Genomic DNA, 20,256 nt, shown 5'->3' on the forward strand with positions numbered 1-20,256 from the left:
TGATGAAAGCTCGACACGTTTCAGAAAGGTGTTAGACCAATGTACGAGTCCTCTTTGTGTACTGTGCACTCCTTTCGGATTGGCACTGTTTGTCTTGGGTATAGTACGGGTCGGATTTGGAAGGCCTTCTCTCCAATCACCTTCAGTTCATCTCGTGTTTTCGAGATAGCCATCTAGTGTTGAGATGTTCCACGGCATTGTTCTTCAGTACCCTCTAGCCATTCCAGTCCAATCTGCACTACGAAATGTTCTTCGTAGAATCGTCCTGTACATACCTTAAAGACATACAGAGCACACGCTACACCATCTCCATTTCCCCTGGGCCGACGTGGGATGGAACTAATGCATTAGTGTTGGCCGTTGCTCCAGCCCACCTCAGCACTGCCTGTTTGCTGTCAAACGGCCAATAGTATTCGTACATGGCAAGGCTACGCCGCGCTTACTAAATTAAGCTCCGCCCCCGTGCTTACAGTGCATCCACACACTGTAAGCCGTTCCTTTGGACTTTCAGCTCCTGTCCTCGGTGTTGGAGTCGGAATACGGGAACATCACCCATCCGCCTGCCTGAGGTAAGGTCCAGGTAGTTGCGGCGCAGTTAGGACTCCATCCTTTTGGCCAAATCGACGGACCAGACCATTCCCAGGGCCCGAGTCGAATGCGAATCCTGCTGACTGCATTTCTCCACGACTTCTCAACTACCTACCGTCCATTGCGCCGTTTAGACGTTACTAAACTACTACAGTACCTACCTTACTTTATAGATTGCGGCGCTCGCGCACACGTTTGGGCCGCACAGCCGTCGTTTCCCGCCCACCCCTCCACTCCCCTTGGCCGTCGTCGACACGAGTCGCGAACCGAGCGAGTCAAGGCGTGTCTCACCAAACATTTCACCATTGCTCAATGACAGCGGCCCTTGAAGCAGTGTTTAAGTGTTTTATTCTCATATGATGACAGCGCCACTAGCCTGCTAGCATATGTTGCGACAACGCTAGCGCATCGTGCGCAGACCTACTTATTGATTTTCAGCGGCAACAACAACAGAATCGGGCCAGTGGTGTCCCGTCGGATCCTGCAACATGGCCGACAACGACCCTACCTCTCCACGCCGGCCTCCCAACCCTGCGGCTCCCGTGTTCCAGTCAATACCGCTTCAAAATCTCAACCAGTCGTCCGGTGACAACGACGCTGATCATGGAGGACGCGTTCGGACCGAGCAGTCCGGGCTTGGGCTTGGGCCTGGGGCCGGGGTTGGGGCTACAATACACGGGCCAGCAGCGGTTCATGGGGGAGGGAGAAGAGATCACTCGCCAATTGCCATGTCGGCCAATTTACCAGGACTCTCGACTTACTGGGAGCATCCCTATGCGTACGCCCACGACGACATCAGCGCCGGCAGTTCGCCGATCGATCATATGGCTCTACAGTTTGCTCTCCCCCCCGACATACGACAGCAGCCGTCACCCTCTGAGGCCCCGCCGTACATCTCCGGCTCCGATAACCTATACCAGACCCCCCACGCCTATTATGAGGAACGAGCCGATACAGACTCTCTAGAGTCGGATAGGGCCCCTCTAAAGCCTGCGGCACAGCCAATGGCCCACCTAGACAGGCCAGAGGCAGAGGCCACGCCTCGCAATAGTTTTCAGACTGTGTCTGATCTCGGCAACAGCCCGTCCCGGCCACGGAATACCCAGATGCTCGGCTACGACTTGGAGCCCGGGTTTGCCTCGGATCGGCACCACAGCTATGGGGCGAATCTCGCTCCCGAAGACAGGCGACGGTCACGCTCTCCGTCAACGAGCGGAGCGCTGTCGAGAGCGGGCTCCATTATGAGGGCAATGTCCCAGCGCGTGGTCATGATCAGTGGCGAGGGCGATCTTGTAGAACAGCAACCTCGGCGGGAAAGGTCGCGCTCGCCAGGTGTCGACGGCCCTCGCCAGAGTCATATGTCGGCGCCTATGCTTGTCGACACCTCGTACCCATCTCAGATCTTCCGCATGCCTTCGGAAAAGAGGGCTGGGTCGGAAAGTGTCCACCCAGAGGAGCAGCCGGCGTTCATGTCACGGCCGCGTGCTCCCCTGCCGAATCCTCTAAAGGGAAATTCTCTCGGCATCTTCCCGCCCGAAAATGCGCTGCGCAAATGGCTCTGCAATGTCCTGGTCAACCCCTGGACTGAGCCGTTCATTCTAGTTCTGATCATTCTTCAGGCGGTTCTCCTGGCCGTCGAGGCGGCTCCGGACGTATTCGTCGAGGGGAATGCCCGGCCCCCTCGCTGGGGGAGCACTAGGATTGACTGGGCCATATTTGGCCTGTTCGTCGTTTTCACACTCGAACTCGTAGCCAGGATCATCGTGTCCGGTTTTGTTGTCAACGCCGACGACTACGCTCCAGTCAGCAGCAAGCGCCGTGTGAGAGAGCGAGTGGCCGAGCAGTACCGAGCTATCTTCCAACCCCAACGCCACAAATCGGTTCGGCAACCACGGCAAGAGCAATTTGTGCCGACGGCCTTTGCGAGGTCTTTTACCATGATTCAGGGACAGGCAGCGATAGGTTCGCTGGAAGACCAGCAGCGTCTACACCTGGCGCGTAGGGCATTTCTACGGCACGGCTTCAACAGACTGGATTTTGTCGCTGTTGTTTCGTTCTGGGTGTCCTTTGTGCTTGGCATTACTGGTCTGGAGCACGATCGCCATATCTTCGTCTTCCGTATGCTTAGTTGCTTGCGTATCGTTCGTCTCCTAGCTCTTACAAAGGGCAACTTGGTCAGTCGTCTTTTTCCCTTTCATCTGGTCAGCTAGGGCTATCTTTGGTCAAACTAACCGCGGGCATACAGATCATCCTCCGGAGTCTCAAGAAGGCAGCGCCACTTCTCGTAAGGGTTTCATTCTTGATGGGCTTCTTTTGGCTTCTATTTGCCATTATCGGGGTGCAAAGCTTCAAGTCGAGCCTCAGCCGCCAATGCACCTGGCTCAACCCTGAGAATCCCTCAAACTTCAGCGTAGCATACACGCCGCCCATGTCTTTCTGCGGAGGACACCTCAACGTCACGTCCGGTGCCCCGGAACCCTGGGTTTTCTCTCCAACCGGAGACCTGGCTCCCGAATCCCTCCGCCGAGGCGCCCAGAATGCAAAGGGCTTTCTTTGCCCCAGAGGATCAATCTGTCTGCAGCAGAGCAACCCGTATAATGGGACGGTCAACTTTGACGATATCGGGCATTCGCTCGAGTTGGTTTTCGTCATTATGAGCGCCAACACGTTTTCGGATCTGATGTACTACACGATAAGTTCGGACTTCCTCCCGGCAGCGTTGTTCTTCGGGGCTGGCATCATCATCATGATGCTCTGGATGACCAACTTGCTCATTGCGGTCATCACCTCCTCCTTCCAAGTCATCAGAGAAGAGTCAAAGGCGAGTGCATTTGCTGCCGACGGGCCACCAGCCCTCGGCCCTTCGGCTCACAACGATGGACCGCCACGGCGACGGTCGACACTACAGCATATATACCACAAAATCCACTGGATTTGGGTTGTCACCATCGCATACGGACTCCTGTGCCAAGCTTTCCGGACGGCGAACATGACGCCAAGCCGAGAGACGTTCGTCAACACCTCGGAGCTCATCGTGACTATTTTTCTCGACATTGAAATCGCCATCAGACTTGTTGCAGACTTTCGGAGATTTCATCACCGGATGAGCAATCTCTTTGATCTTGTGCTCGCCGTGATTACGACCGTCATTCTTATCCCGCCTATCCGCAATGCAGGCCAAGTCTATAACTGGCTCACCGTGTTCCAACTTCTTCGGGTCTATCGCCTGGTCTTGGTCATTCCGATGACCAAGAAACTGATTCAGCTTGTACTGGGCAACGTGGCCGGTATCGGCAACTTGATGCTGTTTGTCTTCTTGATCACGTTCCTCATGGCGATATTCGCTGCGCAGCTCTTTCGCGGCCAGATTCCCGCCCAAGACGCAGACGGGGATTATGTTAGGATACCGTTCAACACCATCTACAACTCCTTTCTCGGCATGTACCAAGTATTATCAAGCGAGAACTGGACTGAGATCCTGTACAATGTCACGGCCTTCACCACCCGTCTAGACACTGCGTGGGTCGGTGCCGTGTTCCTGATCGGATGGTTTATCCTCTCCTACTTCATTCTCATCAATATGTTTATTGCTGTCATTCAAGAGAACTTCGACGTTGGGGAGGACATGAAACGACTTGAGCAAGTGAAAGCTTTCCTCCAACGCAAAGAGCTAGCCAGCTCATCCAGCAACCTTGCGCTGTCGAAAGTCTTCGCATTCGGACGATCTAAGAAACACAACGAGGCGCTCGATTACGGCCCCGCCATGATGGAAATGCTGCTCAAGGAAGCTGTCGTGCGCGAATTTCTTGATGACAGTATCGACCCTCTTCAAGAAACGCCAACCGAGAGCGAATCCCCCCCGCAGCTCGGGACAAACAATGGCATCAAACCTGGGACTCTTTCCTCTCTATGGGGAAAGGCTGTTTCGATATTTAACGGCAGCGACCCCAACCCCTTTTACTCAAACGTTCGATTCAACGGGGCCAGTGACACGCTTGATCCTAGGCAGATGGCTCGCGAGGCTGTGAGCGCTACCGCCAGTCGCCGCAAGGCGCAAAGGGAATATCTCATGCGGCACCCAAAGTACAACAATGCCTTGTTCATCTTCACGCCCAAGAACCCTATCCGGCGCCTTTGCCAGCAGCTCGTCGGGCCCGGGCGGGGCTCCGAACGGATTGACGGCGTTATGCCGAACAAATACGCATGGTATACGTTCTCTGCTCTGATTTACGCCGCCATCGTTGCCATGGTGATTCTGGCATGCTTCACGACTCCCCTCTATCAAAAGGAGTACTTCATGAGGAACTCTTTCAGCATCCTCAACTGGTTTGTGTGGACTGATATGGCATTCGCGATTGTGTTCCTAGTCGAAGCAATCATCAAAATCATCGCAGATGGCTTCCTCTGGACACCCAATGCGTATTTCCGCAGTACGTGGGGTGTCATTGACGCCATCGTACTAATTACCCTATGGATCAATGTCATCACCCTCTTCACCAACGACGGGGCTGTGTCTCGGGCTGTGGGCGCTTTCAAGGCATTAAGAGCTCTGCGTCTGCTCAACGTCAGCGACAGGGCCAGAGAGACTTTCCACTCCCTCTTGGTTGTCGGCGGATTCAAGATTCTAAGCGTGAGTCCTTCGCCCTATTCGCCCACGCTCTCACTGAGTGGCGACGATTGCTAACCGCGTGTTGCAGGCTGCCTTTGTCTCCATGTCCTTGTTGGTCCCATTTGCCATTTATGGCGTGAATCTCTTCAATGGGAAGCTTGTTGCCTGCAACGACGGATCAGGCGCCGTAACCAGTCTGATTGATTGCTATGGCGAGTATAACAGCACCCCTTTCAACAACGATTGGCCTCTTTTGGCTCCAAGGGTTGCGTCCAATCCATACTTCAACTTTGACGACTTCGGCTCGGCCCTTTTTGTCCTCTTCCAGATTGTCAGCCAGGAAGGATGGGTTGATGTGTCCTTTGCCGTCCAGGCAATTACTGGTAAGGGCCTTCAGCCTCAAGGGGGCCCGCCATACAGCGCCCAAGGAAATGCCTTGTTCTTTGTCATCTTCAACCTCATGGCGACAGTCTTCGTGCTCACTCTCTTCATCTCCGTCTTCATGAGGAACTACACGGAACAGACAGGAGTTGCTTTTCTAACGGCGGAGCAAAGATCCTGGCTAGAGTTGCGCAAACTCCTCCGCCAGATTTCGCCGTCCAAAAGCGCCTACGACGAGAGCAAAAGGAAGTGGGTCATGTGGTGCCACAAGCGCGCGATCGAGAAGCGCGGCAAGTGGTATCTAGCTGTTACCAGCGTTCTTGTTCTCCATCTAGTGCTTCTCCTTGCCGAGTTCTACTCGGAACCGGTCTGGTGGACGCGAACTCGCGACGGCTTGTTTCTTGTCTTCACTCTGATCTACATCAGCAACATTGTGGTGCGAATAGTCGGGCTCGGCTGGAGTCGGTTCCGAAAAAGCTCGTGGGACGTCTTTTCCCTGGTTGCGGTCATTGGAGCTCTCGCCACTTCTATCTTGTTCCTGACCAACACCGTGCAAGACACGTACATCCAGCTACATAAGTTCTTCCTGGTGGCACTTGTGCTTTTGCTCATCCCGCGGAACGACGCACTCGATCAGCTCTTCAAGACGGCTGCTGCTAGTCTCACGACAATCGGCAGCTTGCTGGCCACATGGCTGGTGTTCTTCTTGGTTTTCGCCATAGCGCTGACCCAGACGTTCAGTCTGACACGGTTCGGGAGCCAAGAAGACGCCAACATAAACCTCCGCACCGTCCCCAACGCGTTAGTTCTCTTATTCAGGTTCAGCTGCGGAGAGGGCTGGAATGAGGTCATGGAAGACTTTGCCAAGATTAGGCCTCCTCTGTGCGTGGAAGGGGACACATTCTTTGACAGCGACTGTGGCAGCACTGGGTGGGCCAGGTTCTTGTTTGTTGCGTGGAACATCATCAGCATGTATCTCTTTGTCAGCTTGTTTGTTTCGCTCATCTACGAGAGCTTCTCTTACGTGTATCAGCGAACCAGCGGCTTGGCCGTGGTTGACCGCGATGAGATCCGGCGGTTCAAGGAAGCCTGGCGCAGCATCGACCCATCCGGTACTGGGTACATCAGTAAGGAGGCCTTCCCCCGATTGTTGGGGGAATTGTCGGGAGTGTTTGAGATGCGCATATATGACGCCGACGACTCGGTGCGCCAGATTCTTGAGGATGTCCGGAACGAAGGGGGGGACACGGCCAGTATACGACACGCCTCCATCGTCGGCAATGGCGGATCCCAGACGGGAATCGACCTGAAGAAGTTGAACCAGCGGTTGGCCAAGATCGACGTTGTGAAGGTGAGAGAACGGCGGCGCCGGTTCAACATCTTCTTTGAAGAGGTCATGGTATCGGCCGACCCCGAGAGAGGCATATCTTTTACGACGGTCTTGATGATTCTGGCACACTACAACATTATCAGCGACAGCAAGAGCTTACGGTACACACTCCTCTCTCTCCCCTACCCCAGAATCTTGCCATCAGTTTATGCTTGCAATATATCTAACAACCGGTTTTAGACTGGAAGAGTTCTTACGCCGCCGAGCCCGGCTGCAGCGTGTCGAAGAAGAAGTAAGGCGACGAATTGTGCTGGGGTTCTTTGACATGCTATACTACTCGCGGCAGTTCAAGCGCCACATGGAACTCAAGCACTCGGCTCGCATGACGGCAATTCCGCAATTGGATGTTCCTGAAATCCTAGTAGACAATGAAGAGGACCGGGCAGCCGGCGGAGCGGCCAGGGCGGGCACCGAGGGCGACACGTCGAAGTCGAACATGTTGGGGCCCAACGCTGCTAGCGGGGGGGTGTTTCTCTCAGCGGACGACGCGCGCTCACCTACGCATCATCAGCGCAGTTGGTCCGGCGTCAGTGCCGACCTGTCGTCATACGACACGTCGTATGGCCATCCCCTAGCTGGGCCCCGAGCGTCTGGCCCGGCGTCCCCTAGCCACCGCAATCAGGTTAGTGCCTTCAGCTTTGAGCTGCACGAGGCACCAGATGGCGGAGACAGCAGCGACGCAGCTACGCGGACTGGGCGTCGTGGGTCGGTCAGCCCTGCCCAGGTCAGAGAGATGCTGGACGATTCCGTCTGGATGGCAAGCATCAGGAGAAGCGCAACAACAAAGAGGAACAACAACTGGGGTGGGGGTAGCGGGCCCGGCGAGTTTTGATTTATGATGGAGATCGGGTGCAAGGTGATTATGAAAACTGGCGTTTTTGGCAGGTTTGATTGGGATGGTTATGAGCGACGACACATAGCACACTGCATACCCCTTTTTTTCGAAGTGTGTTTATTTTTTCCTCCTTTCCAACCTATTATATCTTTTTCGTTCCCTTTCTTGTCTCTCTAGGCTCTAGATAATATTTTGTGGGGTCTACTGTACAAAACAAGGCGCTTTGGGGAAAGGCTCTTGATTCATTTTGCATTGTTTACACCCTGTTCATGCCTGAGTTGGCCAATTTGGCTTGATAGGGAACTTGTATTGGCGGCCTGAAGAATTCCTTTGTTGACAGAACAGAGCAGGAGATGGACCAAGATATGGCGTTTGTATCTAGTTGGGTTTTCTGTTTCTATTAGATTCTTCCGTGATGGAGAGATGGCAGGCATTAATTTCTCTCTGGCCTCCGTACAGATGGAGTCTTTTGCTATAATACAGCACAAGACGAAATATTCTTGCATAGCTGGGTTGAGGATTCCCCCTCGCTCGGGGCAGTCGTGGCTTGGAAGCCTTGTCAATACAAGATATAATTAATAGAAAAGAGGCCAACTGGCCATCAAGAAGTAGGCTGTGGAATGTGCAGACAGACGATCCTAATCATGCGCAAAATCTATCGCACGGCTACCTTACTCCCTGCGTATTCCCTGGGGCAAGGCAGCTAGCTAACTCGCTGTCCCAGACGAGTGAGAGCATTTGCGAGGACGGTGTTTCACTCATCCATGGCGATGTCCCTTCTCCGCACCGCCCCGTCGTAGAGAGCGTTGGAGAGCCCAGACACCCCTGCAGCGGATGCAGGTACAGTACTGTGCAGAACACTAGCAACGGGGTGCATACGAACCAAGGTACGGATACGGACCAGGAAGTCAGGTTCAGGTGGTGCCATCGTGTGTGACTCGGTCAATGGAGCGAAGCACGGACGAGTGCAAGGCATGGCACTGTTGTGGTCATGCAAAGGATTCGATTGAAGAGGCAAGCGGGGAGGCAGGGAGGCAGGGAGATGACGGCCGGGGGGACATTGGAACTCGAATGATCTCCAACGGGCGTCCAATTGGTATTTGTCTCTCAGATAATAGCAGCCGGTGCGGCCGACTCTCGGCCAAGGGGCCCCGGAGATTCTTCCAGAAGTTCGCGCAGGCGATTCTTTTTTCCCAATTCTTTGCAACTCGTCACAGGACGGTATTGTGATAGAATAGATTGGCGTGGCAATGGTACAGGTAAGGGCATGAAACAGCCATGAACGGTGTCCCGGCCAGGCGAAGCCCCTTGATGCGCAGGGTCCTAGCGGGCCACTAACACGGACAGGCGCCTGCGCGCAGCAAATCTGATAGTGGCAGCCAGCCACCTCCGGGACGGCGATCATACACACAGTTAAGTGGGGACGGGCCCCCAAGGGTCCACGGTGGCATCGCAACTTCCTGACTACCTACGTACCCGCAACCGTAAAAAGGAAAGAATAGCCAGCAGCTTGGGCAGTTGCACCAGCCCATGGATTAGTCCGTGGATGCGATTGAGATCAAACGAACAGGCAGCAGACAGCCCTTCCTACTACTCCTGCTGCTACCCACTGTAGGTATCATGGGACAAGTAGTAGTGGTTGGAACACTCACACTAAAGGAAAGTGCCCTCCTTGCCTTACCCCGTAGGGAGGGAAGGCGTCTCATACTCCGTATTGTATGTATGTAGATACCTCCTTCCAGTAGCAGGTGGATCTCCTAGCTGAAAGCTCAAGGTAGGTGCCTGGGTAGCAGCAGCAGCAACGGGATAATGGGACTAGTGCTTTGTTTCGGCCCTCGACTTTTCGTTTCACTACTGCCCTGACTTGCAGCCAGATGACATAGACGGGTCCGTATCTAGGACGCCCCGCTCGGCAGCAGCGTCCCAAACGTCAATCAGCACCCACCTAGTGAGCATCCGGTCTCTGCGGCCGACAGCTGCCTCCTTCGGTCATGGTGGCCCGTGAATGATATTCCTAGATCCCCGGTGGATGACGGGTGCTTCCAAGAGCACGCGCGGGCTTGGATTGAGGAACGCTCGGGGGTCATATAGCACTCGGGCGAGCCGCGGGATAGGATGGATGCACATAAGCTGGTTGATGTGCTGCAGAGCCACTGTGGCTCTCGACGTGATGTGCAGCTGAGTCGCAAGAGTCAGGCAAACTAGCGATCGCATAACGATGCGCCCTCAGCAAAGCCGCTGCCCCTTGAGAGCTTCGCTAGACCTTAAAAGGGTGCATGAAGGACGGCGTGCGCAGTGGCTACGGTCCCCTTCCCTTGCGTCTCGGCACATAACACATGGTACTGTCTTTTCCACTATCAGTTTCCCAATTCTCCTCCTGCCCGGGCTGGCTGTGCTGCCCCTGCGCTGTTTTCTTGCTGCATTCATTCGTCCCTAGTTCCAGATCCAGTTTCTAGTTTCCGAGCGGCGCCCCACCTCCCCTTGTCTGCACGTTTGGACGCGAACCCATATCGGGGAACCCCTTGGCGAAAGCAGAGCTCAGGTTCCCAGGCTTTCTGTACACTACTAATCGCTTGATACAAAGACTTTTATTATAAATCGGGTGAGCTGCAACTTCCTGTCATCTTTTCTTTTTGGCTCACAAGCTCAGGCGTCAACCTCTGTTTTGCGGTGCGTTGCTGACGACGACGACGACCACGGAGAATACTCGCCCTTTTAAAGATCTCAGGCCTTGACTAGATCGTCCCGTCTTTAAGACCACACCAAACCAAAAAAAAACAGCCTTCGCTTCTATCATTCTCTTCTGCCGCAGACAGACTCTACCTGCACACACTTACGACATCGGGCTGGACCTCTTCTTTCACGGGCCTGTTTTTTTTTTGATTGACCAACGCATCACAACCAATCGTTTAACACACCAAACCAACCTCTTGTCCAACTCGACTGACCCAAGCACCACTCATCAACACATCTTCAATATGCACAACTCACGTTTCCATGCCATGGTGGCGCGCCTCTCCCGGCCGTCGTCCCGTCGTTCGTCATCCGTGTCTTCACAGGCCAGTACGGACCGGAACTCGATCCTCTCTCGGGCGAGCTCCCCAGTCAGCACCATCAACAGCATCGTTTTCCGACATAAATTCATGGAGCCAGCCGAGGAGGAGCTGAAGGAGCTCAACATCCTGGAGCCAAGACCAGTCGCTCACTTCTGCAGCCTTGAGGAACGGATGGCGAGCTTCTAGTCGCGCCTCACTTCCTGGCGCCGGGCATTGAGATGTATACCCAAGTAACCAGGAATTTTTGGAGGTTTTGGATTTTTGGGGTGGCGATTCGTTTACACTTCTGCACCCGACGGCTTCTTGATCGTTTCTTCTTCTTCTATTCTTCTATTGTCCCTAGCGGAATGCCGGGGTTTCTTTTTTTGGGAGGGTGGGGAGACACAATGATTTGAGGCGGGACATGACCCAGTGCTGGAACACACAACTGAAGACATTTTACGAAATAATACCGCTACACATCAGCAACAACATGGGAGGGATGGTCAAGGACTGGGTCACGTATTATTAGTTTGGCACTAGAACTAGTAATTTGGGGCAAACGGCGTTAAAGGGGGTCGGTATGGTTATAGTTCTGCACATACTTGGGATAGCTGCCGTTTTTTTTTTCTAAAAAAAAAAAAAAAAACAAAATTACACATTTCAAACTGAAAGCTTCCTACATATGTCGTTCCCGACGTCGGAGCAGTGCCGTTGAATTGTCAATTTAGTGTGTGCATGGTAATGGGTGATAGATGTAACTGTGGGAGTCACTCCATGAGTTGACGAAAGAAAATATAAATATCGTCCCCAACCTGAGCAAATAGAGTCTGGGCTAGTGAGTCGCAAGGGGGTAAAGTGCGAGCGGCACCGGATCTGCAAGGTACAAATACACCGTAGCTGGGGATGCAGGTGCCGACCCCGCATGGGCTGCACGGCACGGCAGGCAACGTCTTCAGGCGTTCGGCCGGCAGCGACAGGGCTTAGACCAGACAGGCCGCAGAGGACAACGTCACGAGTGCGCCACAGAACAGCATGCGATGTGATGCGCTGTCTGTCCAAGCTTGAAGGGGTGTCTTTCTTTACTTCTTTCTTCTGAGCCTAGCATGCCTAGTTCTCGAAGACTAAGGTAGGTTAAGTTGTCGGTGTGTGGCGTGGCCAGCATCTGCCGTATCAGCGCCCGACAGCTGGCTCAGGATAAGTAAGCCTCGTGTCGGGCACCAAGCAGCGGCCAATCTGTCCGTTGCAAACACCAGATGCCAGATAAGCGATGTAAGGAGCAAGGGACACGCGCATACTTTGCCTCGTTTTTACAGTCTGGCTGGTGGGGTAAGACGTTGAGTGCCAACCTCTCTGTCTTCTGCTTTTTTGAGAACCCAGGCGTGAAGTATAACTAACCTAAGGGAGCCGCTGTTTGAAAACCTTGAAAACCATGAGGACCGGAATCGAACTCTGGGGTGATGTGGGGGACCAGCCTTAACTCATACGTATTTAAGTCCCGGGCCACGAACGATGTCATGTTCCATCTCAACTTGAAGTCTCCCGACCAATTTGTTTACAGCCAAACCTTTCTACCTTACCTACCTTGCCTAGGCCTATTCAAGTCTCGCCGCCCAACCTGTCTATCTCGCAGCCCTTCCCACCAAGGTCGACTTGACTCAACCCGCCTCACCTTGCCTCGCCTCGCCTCGCCTCGCCTGACCTCCAGCTTTCGAGCCCATTCGATCTGCTGCACACACACAAGCGCGCAGTCCGTCCTCAAACGGGGCTCTTTGAGACTCACAAAGCTGACCTAACATTACTTGCTTCGCTGTCACACACGGTCGTCCCGCTTCTGTCGCACACGCAGTCATTCCGGCGTGGATGAACACCGATAAATAACGGTCGACTTATTCACTTCTGGCTCCTGCCTCACAAGCCTGGGTTCTCGATTCTCAGAACCGCTTTCACCTCTCCGTCTTCTCCGCTCTAGACTTGACTTCGCGACACTAAATCCTGTCGTTACAAGCCTCGGAGACAAAGCCACCACTATCCGCCCCCGGTACTCATATCCTTGATCCTTTCTGGAGGCGAGGAAGCATATCGCTGCCGAGGCTGCTCCCACTCCGAGATTCACAAAATTCCGCCGCCACCAGCAACACCATTCTCAAGCGTATCATTTTGCAGGAGAAAAAGATGGCAGAATTTAAATCAGCGATAGCCGTGTCACCCTACTCGACGGCTGTGCACAGCATCGACGCGTGGCCACTAGGGCGAGATCGCCCTTCTTCATTCCGCACAAGACTGATCGACTCTGAACCCGAAATCACTCTTGACGTCACTGACAGCCCCGAGAATGACATGGAATTCGACGATAGCGAGTGTGTTACTATTGAGCGATCCCTGCGCATACGTCAACCCCAGGCTAGTGGCCGAGACCAGATCGTTAGAAGCTTCTTCTCCGCCCCAGTCGACATGCTCGCGCCAGACCACGAAGAGCAACTCATGCTCGCCAGCTCGGATGCCCGGGCATCACTCCCACCTGTCGGTGTGGCCGTCTCACAGGAGCTGTCCGGCAACACGGCGAAGCGTCGGCCTCTATCTAGCAGGTGCATGTCCTCGATGTCCTTGCCATTCTCCTACCCAGTCAAGCGGCAGAGACTGTCAACTGACCCGGCTGCAGGCAGCGAAGAGGGACGCCGTCGAAAAGACCTAGCTAGCCTGCCCATCGACAACTCGTGGTTCGTCATTACCAGCGATCTCTCTCTACTCCCAACCTACGCCCCCAGCGACGTCATGAAGCGTCGTCACTTCCTCCAAGTCGCAACCGCCAGAGTCAGGGCAACCCGGAAGAGGACAATGTCACAAATTCAACGCACATGTCGTACCGCCCTGCGGAATGCTCTTGGTCCCGGCTCAAGGCCGACGAAGTGTATCGCCGTCGGGGTTGTCTGTTGAGAAGATTTTCTCATGCACGAAATGGGAAATAGAGAATAATACCTTCTACATAATGTATTTGTACTGTATAACACCTCACGAGAGATATCCAGCGCCATATTTCCGGCCCATGTTTTCTTCTTTCGGCGGCTCAGTTTCATTCTGTTCTGCTTTATGCCGGATCAACTATGCCACTACCAACTTGACAACACCCCTCGACTCTATTACGAAAAGCGAAGCACAACCATGCCCAACATCACACAGAGCAAAGGCCCGCCAGACAATACGGCGAGCCTGACCGAAGGCAATTGGGGGGCCTGGCATACCCGCTATAAAACCCGTTTGTTGCGACACCGGAGAGCCGGACATCCTTACGCGGGTATCGGGGCGAGCATGGCAGAGCGCAGGATTACCGACACAAGATCTCTGAGACAAGGCCTTAATGTTTTTTTCCCCAGCTTACTTGGATGGGGATACATGGATGTAGAGATACATAGATAGAGAGATAGAGGGATAAGTGGAGGAAGGAGGGAACACATAAAGCGATATCACGACCAGACCGCGCATAGATAGGCTCCCGGGAGGGAAAGGAGGAAGTACATTTACGTCTGCAAAATACGGAGCTCACGAAGGCCACACTCGTAGCTATTGTGTATAAATTCCCGGCTGTGTAAATACTGAAGGATGTAAATATTTTGCCGGCCATATGACAGTGTCCCCGTTTGGTATCTTGGTCTCTTTTCTTCGCTGTAAGTAGCTAGTTTTGTGAGTCTACAAAACACGGCTTACCTCTGAGAGTACGTCTCCCTAAGAGGATAAAAATAACAACATACAGCAAGAACTTCACCTCAAATGCGATAATGCGGGTTATTTTTCCCTTTTTGACAAGAAAAGATAAGAATAAACCCATGTGTTTACTGGACAAGCTGAACCCCAACTATGTATGATTCGTTGATTGAAGTAAGCACCTCAACGGTGTCAAAAATAATAACATAAACCACAATAAGAGTCTCCCAAGTAGTGCCGGTAACTTGATCGTCCCCTGCGGTGGCATATGAAAATGATGTATATGCAAGTGCTGATCCCCTGAAGGCAATGAATGGCCACCTATGGCTAGTGGAAGCAACCCGGATCATGATTTTCACTATTGAATACAGAGTCTATGCCTATGAAAAACAGACACCTGGAGGGATTTTGCCGGGGCTGTATATTTTTCAAAGTTCGCTTATAGCTGAATACTTCATAACAGCCTATTGATCAAAGCCTGGTAGGTATTTAGCACAATTCTAGCAAGCACGACAAGCGATTCACTAGGGGTCTTTACTTTGGCACATACTCGTTAATAATGATTTGCGTTCATTTCCCAGCCCCAGAGTCTGTCATCACCTAACAAGACCGAACAAAAGTAATGTATGTACAATATTTTCTCGTAGGGGTCTTCTGTCTCCATGCCTGAAGAACAGCCTTCCCCCACAAGTCGTGATCCGCCATTCTTTTTCATGCATATTGCAATTCCTTCTGTCCCCATCCCCAAATCCAGATTACGCAACGTAGAGAGCTAAGAGCCACAAAAGTTTGTCCCACAGGGACGAGGCAAAAACGGCGATAGCAACAGCGACAGCGGCGCAAAACCCGAAGGTAGACCACGAAGCAAAAAGAGCACTCTGAATAGACAACAAAAACGCCCCAACGCCTTCCCACCTGCCGTGGGACGCCGGGCGCCGCCACGATAGAAAAACCAGACAAACAAAGAAAAAGAAAACCGAAAATGCCCCATAAAAGACGCCCTGGCTATGTGATACCGAGGCGAGGCTTCACCCGGCTTGGATAACATGCTTCCCACGAACCCCCACAATGGATGAATTAGAGATAAACATGCTAGGACAGGGCAATGCCATATCTCCAAGAAGCTAAGGGTGAGATCCAGAGTTGGGTGAAGAGCCAAGGCTATTGATCCAACCACACTGGTGCATCCTGAGACGCTACGAGATTCAGACATGTATGGTGGAGACGATGTGTCAGGATAATGACTGGGTATCTATGAGATTTCGTCCAGAGAGAGGTGGGCATCGTTGATGTTGTAGTGCTCGGCGTTCTTCTTAGCCCACTGACGCGTCAGGATAGATGCTATACCAAATGTTAAAAACGACTTGCTACACGGCGTGGCCCAGGTGGAGTAACAATGTAAGCGCTTACCCTTCAAGAACTTCTTGCTTGCGTATTTCTTGAAAAAGGCCTCGTGGACAACGGGCCGTGCCATGTAGTCAACCATTAACAGGAAGACGGGCTCAATTTCCTCCTCAGAGTAGCCGGCATAGTACTCAATGGTCTCATCCTATTCAAAATGGTCAGCAACTTATAACACATGTCCAAGATGCCACGATAACATACCCAATCACCGCGATCCAGAATCAGGCGTGCCAGGTACATAGCCGCAGCAGCAATGTGACTTGGGCGATACGCCATAAAGCGATGATCAAGCAGGCTGATCTCGGTGAAATACTTTCCAATAGTACGCGACTGGATATCGTAGTTGTCTGCCTTTGAGATACGGCGAAGGAAGTTCATAGGGTTGGGGTAGCTGAGGTCGTAGTTCAGAGTGGAGAGAATGAACCGCTCGGCGCTGAGAATCTCCGACTCAGTGAAGCCGTCATCGGCAACGTGGCTGAAGTTTGCGATATGAGGTGACAGAACCTCCTCGTACTTGGAGGCAATGAACATTGCCGTGATGCCGACTAGCTGGAGACGGTCGAGTTGGACTACCTTCTCTGAGAGAAAGCGGTCGATAATATTGACCGCCAGGAACAAAGTCTCGGGAAGGAGGTGGAAGCGGGTGTGAACCTCGATGAGCCAGTCAATGAGGATACCACGCGTCTTCCACTCGAGGTCGTCTTGATGTGACATGTACTGAGGGTTGGGTACTGAGTTGCACTCGAGATCACGAAGATACTCAAAGATTTCGGTGGCATACTCGGCCACCATTAGAGGATCTTCGAGGTCCTCGCTGTCAAGATCCTTGACACCTTCCGGGTACACATGCTCGACAGGCTCAGTGATAACAGGTGCTTGCACGACTGGCTGGCGAACAACTTCTCCAACCTCGATATGCATCTTTGCTTTCTTGCCGGCGTCGAGTGTATGAGGCTTCTTATGAACCGGCTCGCCTTCGTCTGGAGTATCATCCCTGGCTGTGGCGCTGGTGGTAGCGACAGACGAAACAGACGAAGCAGGGAATTTGCGTTTCGCGCCAATGGAGCCGGGGCCTGAAAGCTTCTCGGCCTTCTTGTTTGGCACCTTGTTGGTGAGGGCAGTTCGGCCACCGGCCGCCGGCTTCTTCTGTACACCACTCGGCTGGGAAGCCTTGGAGACGAGGCCCGTCTTGCCGAGCGTCTTCTTCCCATCTGCAACCTCGACCTTGGTCATGTTGCTGACATCGCCGAGGGCGGCGCGCCTCCGTGCGGGGTTAGCATTGACAGCAGTCTTCTTCGACTGCAATGCCTTTGTGGGCACGGCAATCTCATCTGCATTGAGGGTCGCTGCTGCTTTGGCGCGAGTCAGGCGTTTCGAGCCATTTGTGCTGTTCTCGTCGTTTTCGTTCGACAACGCCACTGAACGCGGGTTTCTGGTCCTCTGCATGTTATGGTCAGCATCTACATTGGCGAGACTGGATAGCCAAGACGCGATGCCAGGGACAGCACACGCCAAACTGGAGAGAACTTACAACAGGCATCTTTGTTACAGAGGCACTCAAAAAAAGACAGGTAAATGTCAAAGCTACTAGGTTGTTAGATTGCACGCGTTTCTCAGAACGAGCAGACCCCAAGTAGGTTGAGTAGAGAGAGAGCGCGATAGGATAAACTGATGATAGCTGCTTACCGAATACTGCTGCCGTATCAAGGGACAATGACACTCGAAATGTCGTGCGAATGTTGTATGGTGTCGAATATTACGCTCGTCCCTCAAGAAGTCTGTCCTGGCGGCTAATAATGGCTGGGGTTGTCGAGGAACCGATATCAGCGACGCGTCCTCTACAGCAGGATCAAGACGGATTGACCACAATTAAGAGGTCTGCCACTGGAAATGGCGAGAACCTGAGGTCGACGCGGTGCAGAGGGCGGAGGGCTTCGTGGTCTGGGAAGAGGATGTTGTCGATGTGCAGAGGGAGCTTCTTGTTTTTAAGACGTGGTGGTGGAGGTGATGGGTCTCAGAATGGGAGCGATGGACGTGTGTGGGACAAGCAGGTATCGAGGTGGATGTGCTGGGCTGGGAACAAGTACCTTCCACTAGCGCGCGATCGCGGTTGCGGAAGGGCGTTTTTGGTTGGCGCTTTGGTAGTGGCGCGTCTGTTGCTCAATACGTCACGGAATTGCGCCTGAGAAGCTGCGGAAGAATGCCAATTGACCGTAGAACTGATCAGAGCGATTTATTAGAGTCGGTAACAGGCAAACTGGAGGTGAAAACTGCTGCGAGAACAGTGTTGGTTGTTCAGGTCGGGAGGTTGAACAGTGTTGCGATGCAAGCAAAAGGTACCACTGGCCAACAGGGGAACGCGATGGAGGAACGCACAGCCAAGTCCCGCTCCCTTGCCAAAACCCACCATCAACAGAGGCAACGGCGGGGCAACGCCTTCTTGATTGGCACAATCGTCGGCAACGCCCTGGGGGGCCCGGACCACTACGTGCCGCGTTTTTCGCGCGCCCAATTGTGGCTCACGCGGTGCGTCAGCCTCAGAGGGGACGGCCGTTGACTAGCCACAGCATGCATCTTTCCAGGTCCTGCAATAGCAGTGCTCCAATGGGATGGTCGGTGGCCAGCCACAGCAACTCGGGCCAAGGCAATTTTCCCGAAAAACGCAAATTCGGCACACATCGCATCGCACGACGTTGAGCCCCGGCGGCGCGCATTCTGTTTCCTCGAGCCTAACCAGCCCACCGGCCCAATTAGCTTGCACTGTACCGCTGCAAGCTGTTTTAGACGCCGGCCCGGCCTCGATGCCTCGGCCGTGACACTGCCCTGACTGCCGATTTATAGCTCCCCCGCCCTCGACTTGGTGAGCTCGACAACAGCATCTCCGCCAACGATCAGCTATCCATCTGTCACCATGTTGCAGCCCAGGCTCTCTCTCCAGCTGCCGCTTCGGCCTTTGGTCTCGGCATTTGCAGGGGCTGTCTCTTGTCAGCGTGCCCTACCTGTGACCGTGGCCAGGGGGTTTGCTTCGCGGGCGCGAACTCCGGCTGTGACAACGCCCGAAGGTGGCACTACTGCGGCCGTCAACAAGTACGAGAGCCAGTCGGGCATGCGAACGTACAAGCCGCGCACGCCCGGTCTCCGACATCTCAAGCGTCCCATCAATGACCATCTGTGGAAGGGCAGGCCGTTCCTCCCGCTGACGTTCCCCAAAAAGGGTCAAGCGAAAGGTGGCCGGAACAACTCGGGGAAAATCACCGTTAGGCATCGCGGCGGTGGTCACAAGCGGAGGATCCGTACTGTCGACTTCATGCGCATGGATCCCGGCCCTCATATTGTCGAACGCATTGAGTACGATCCGGGTCGGAGTGCCCACATCGCCCTAGTGGTGCGGCAGTCGACGGGCGTGAAAAGCTACATTGTGGCAGCAGACGGCATGCGAGCCGGCGATGTTGTCGAGAGCTACCGGGCTGGCATCCCACGGGAGCTGCTTGAGAGCATGGGCGGCGTTGTTGATCCCGGTATCCTGGCAGCGAGGACGGCTTGGAGAGGAAACTGTTTGCCGTTACACATGATTCCCATCGGGACGGACGTGTTTAACGTCGGCTCGCACGCCAAGGGCCGTGGTGTCTTTTGCCGCAGCGCCGGAACGTATGCAACCATCATTTCCAAAGAGGAAGAAACGCGCGAGGACGGCACCAAAGTCCTGACGGGAAAATGGGTCAACGTCAGGTTGCAGAGTGGTGAAATCAGAAGGGTGAGCAGAGATGCCTGCGCGACTATTGGTGTTGCCAGCAACATCATGTACCAGTACAGGCAACTGGGCAAGGCTGGAAGAAGTCGTTGGCTGAATATTCGGCCGACCGTGAGAGGCCTGGCCATGAATGCTTGTGAGTGTCGCCGGCAGCCTACGCTTTCCGTCCCCGCTTGCTGACTGACCTGAATAGTCGAGCATCCACACGGAGGTGGCCGTGGTAAGTCCAAGGGCAACAGGAATCCCGTCAGTCCTTGGGGCAAACCGGTACGTTTTATCCTGTCGCTAGCATCGCTGTATTTGGAACCGACTTTTCTGACCACATAATTAGGCCAAGGGCGGTTTCAAGACACGTATCAAGGCGAACGTCAATAAGTGGGTGGTTACGCCTAGGATTCGGAACATGGGCAAACGCAAGGCGAAAAAGACGGCGTGATTAATTCACCATGGGCTTGCGTCAGGCATCCGATTAAGATGTATTGTGATATTGTGTGCATTATAAATACGAATAACTAAAGTTGCGATCCGATTCCTTTGACCGTAACAGTTGGGCCTGTGCCT

At 53.6% G+C, this 20,256-nt stretch overlaps 6 protein-coding genes across 6 annotated transcripts; 4 read left to right on the forward strand and 2 right to left on the reverse strand.

Moving 5' to 3' along the window:
- Nucleotides 1–1,076: 1,076 nt before the first annotated feature.
- Nucleotides 1,077–7,800, forward strand: B0T26DRAFT_745408 (Ion transport protein-domain-containing protein; the record flags this gene model as incomplete). The annotated part of the gene is made up of 4 exons (XM_060444558.1): nucleotides 1,077–2,762; nucleotides 2,834–5,218; nucleotides 5,286–7,069; nucleotides 7,149–7,800. The coding sequence occupies 4 exons, from the start codon at nucleotides 1,077–1,079 to the stop codon at nucleotides 7,798–7,800; spliced, it is 6,507 nt and encodes a 2,168-aa protein (XP_060302241.1).
- Nucleotides 7,801–10,340: 2,540 nt separating this feature from the next.
- B0T26DRAFT_14295 (uncharacterized protein) lies at nucleotides 10,341–11,091 on the forward strand. Its single transcript, XM_060433411.1, has 2 exons — nucleotides 10,341–10,405; nucleotides 10,525–11,091. Exon 2 carries the CDS (start codon nucleotides 10,782–10,784, stop codon nucleotides 11,043–11,045), a length of 264 nt encoding a protein of 87 aa, XP_060302242.1. The 5' UTR covers nucleotides 10,341–10,405; nucleotides 10,525–10,781; the 3' UTR covers nucleotides 11,046–11,091.
- A 1,594-nt stretch (nucleotides 11,092–12,685) lies between these two features.
- Nucleotides 12,686–13,984, forward strand: B0T26DRAFT_14360 (uncharacterized protein). The gene is made up of 2 exons (XM_060433416.1): nucleotides 12,686–13,426; nucleotides 13,505–13,984. The coding sequence occupies exons 1-2, from the start codon at nucleotides 13,014–13,016 to the stop codon at nucleotides 13,773–13,775; spliced, it is 684 nt and encodes a 227-aa protein (XP_060302243.1). The 5' UTR covers nucleotides 12,686–13,013; the 3' UTR covers nucleotides 13,776–13,984.
- Nucleotides 13,985–15,077: 1,093 nt separating this feature from the next.
- B0T26DRAFT_14397 (uncharacterized protein) lies at nucleotides 15,078–15,935 on the reverse strand. The gene has a single exon (XM_060433421.1). The coding sequence runs from the start codon at nucleotides 15,751–15,753 to the stop codon at nucleotides 15,313–15,315; it is 441 nt and encodes a 146-aa protein (XP_060302244.1). The 5' UTR covers nucleotides 15,754–15,935; the 3' UTR covers nucleotides 15,078–15,312.
- B0T26DRAFT_669780 (cyclin-like protein) lies at nucleotides 15,793–17,484 on the reverse strand (the record flags this gene model as incomplete). Its single annotated transcript, XM_060439105.1, has 4 exons — nucleotides 15,793–15,881; nucleotides 15,951–16,089; nucleotides 16,146–17,384; nucleotides 17,476–17,484. The coding sequence occupies 4 exons, from the start codon at nucleotides 17,482–17,484 to the stop codon at nucleotides 15,793–15,795; spliced, it is 1,476 nt and encodes a 491-aa protein (XP_060302245.1).
- Nucleotides 17,485–18,739: 1,255 nt separating this feature from the next.
- Nucleotides 18,740–20,240, forward strand: B0T26DRAFT_14695 (translation protein SH3-like domain-containing protein). Its single transcript, XM_060433444.1, has 2 exons — nucleotides 18,740–19,831; nucleotides 19,889–20,240. Exons 1-2 carry the CDS (start codon nucleotides 18,856–18,858, stop codon nucleotides 20,020–20,022), a joined length of 1,110 nt encoding a protein of 369 aa, XP_060302246.1. The 5' UTR covers nucleotides 18,740–18,855; the 3' UTR covers nucleotides 20,023–20,240.
- Nucleotides 20,241–20,256: the final 16 nt, after the last annotated feature.

Source organism: Lasiosphaeria miniovina (assembly GCF_030549165.1).
Source record: "Lasiosphaeria miniovina strain SMH2392-1A chromosome Unknown B0T26scaffold_1, whole genome shotgun sequence".
NCBI classification, from domain to species: Eukaryota; Fungi; Ascomycota; class Sordariomycetes; order Sordariales; family Lasiosphaeriaceae; genus Lasiosphaeria; species Lasiosphaeria miniovina.

Coding starts and splice junctions, on each gene's coding strand:
- B0T26DRAFT_14295 (XM_060433411.1), top strand. CDS start 10,782: ATGCACAACTCACGTTTCCATGCCATGGTGGCGCGCCTCTCCCGGCCG.
- B0T26DRAFT_14360 (XM_060433416.1), top strand. CDS start 13,014: ATGGCAGAATTTAAATCAGCGATAGCCGTGTCACCCTACTCGACGGCT. Junction 13,427..13,504: donor CGTCGGCCTCTATCTAGCAG/GTGCATGTCCTC, acceptor GGCTGCAGGCAG/CGAAGAGGGACGCCGTCGAA.
- B0T26DRAFT_14397 (XM_060433421.1), bottom strand. CDS start 15,753: ATGTCTGAATCTCGTAGCGTCTCAGGATGCACCAGTGTGGTTGGATCA.
- B0T26DRAFT_14695 (XM_060433444.1), top strand. CDS start 18,856: ATGTTGCAGCCCAGGCTCTCTCTCCAGCTGCCGCTTCGGCCTTTGGTC. Junction 19,832..19,888: donor AGGCCTGGCCATGAATGCTT/GTGAGTGTCGCC, acceptor TGACCTGAATAG/TCGAGCATCCACACGGAGGT.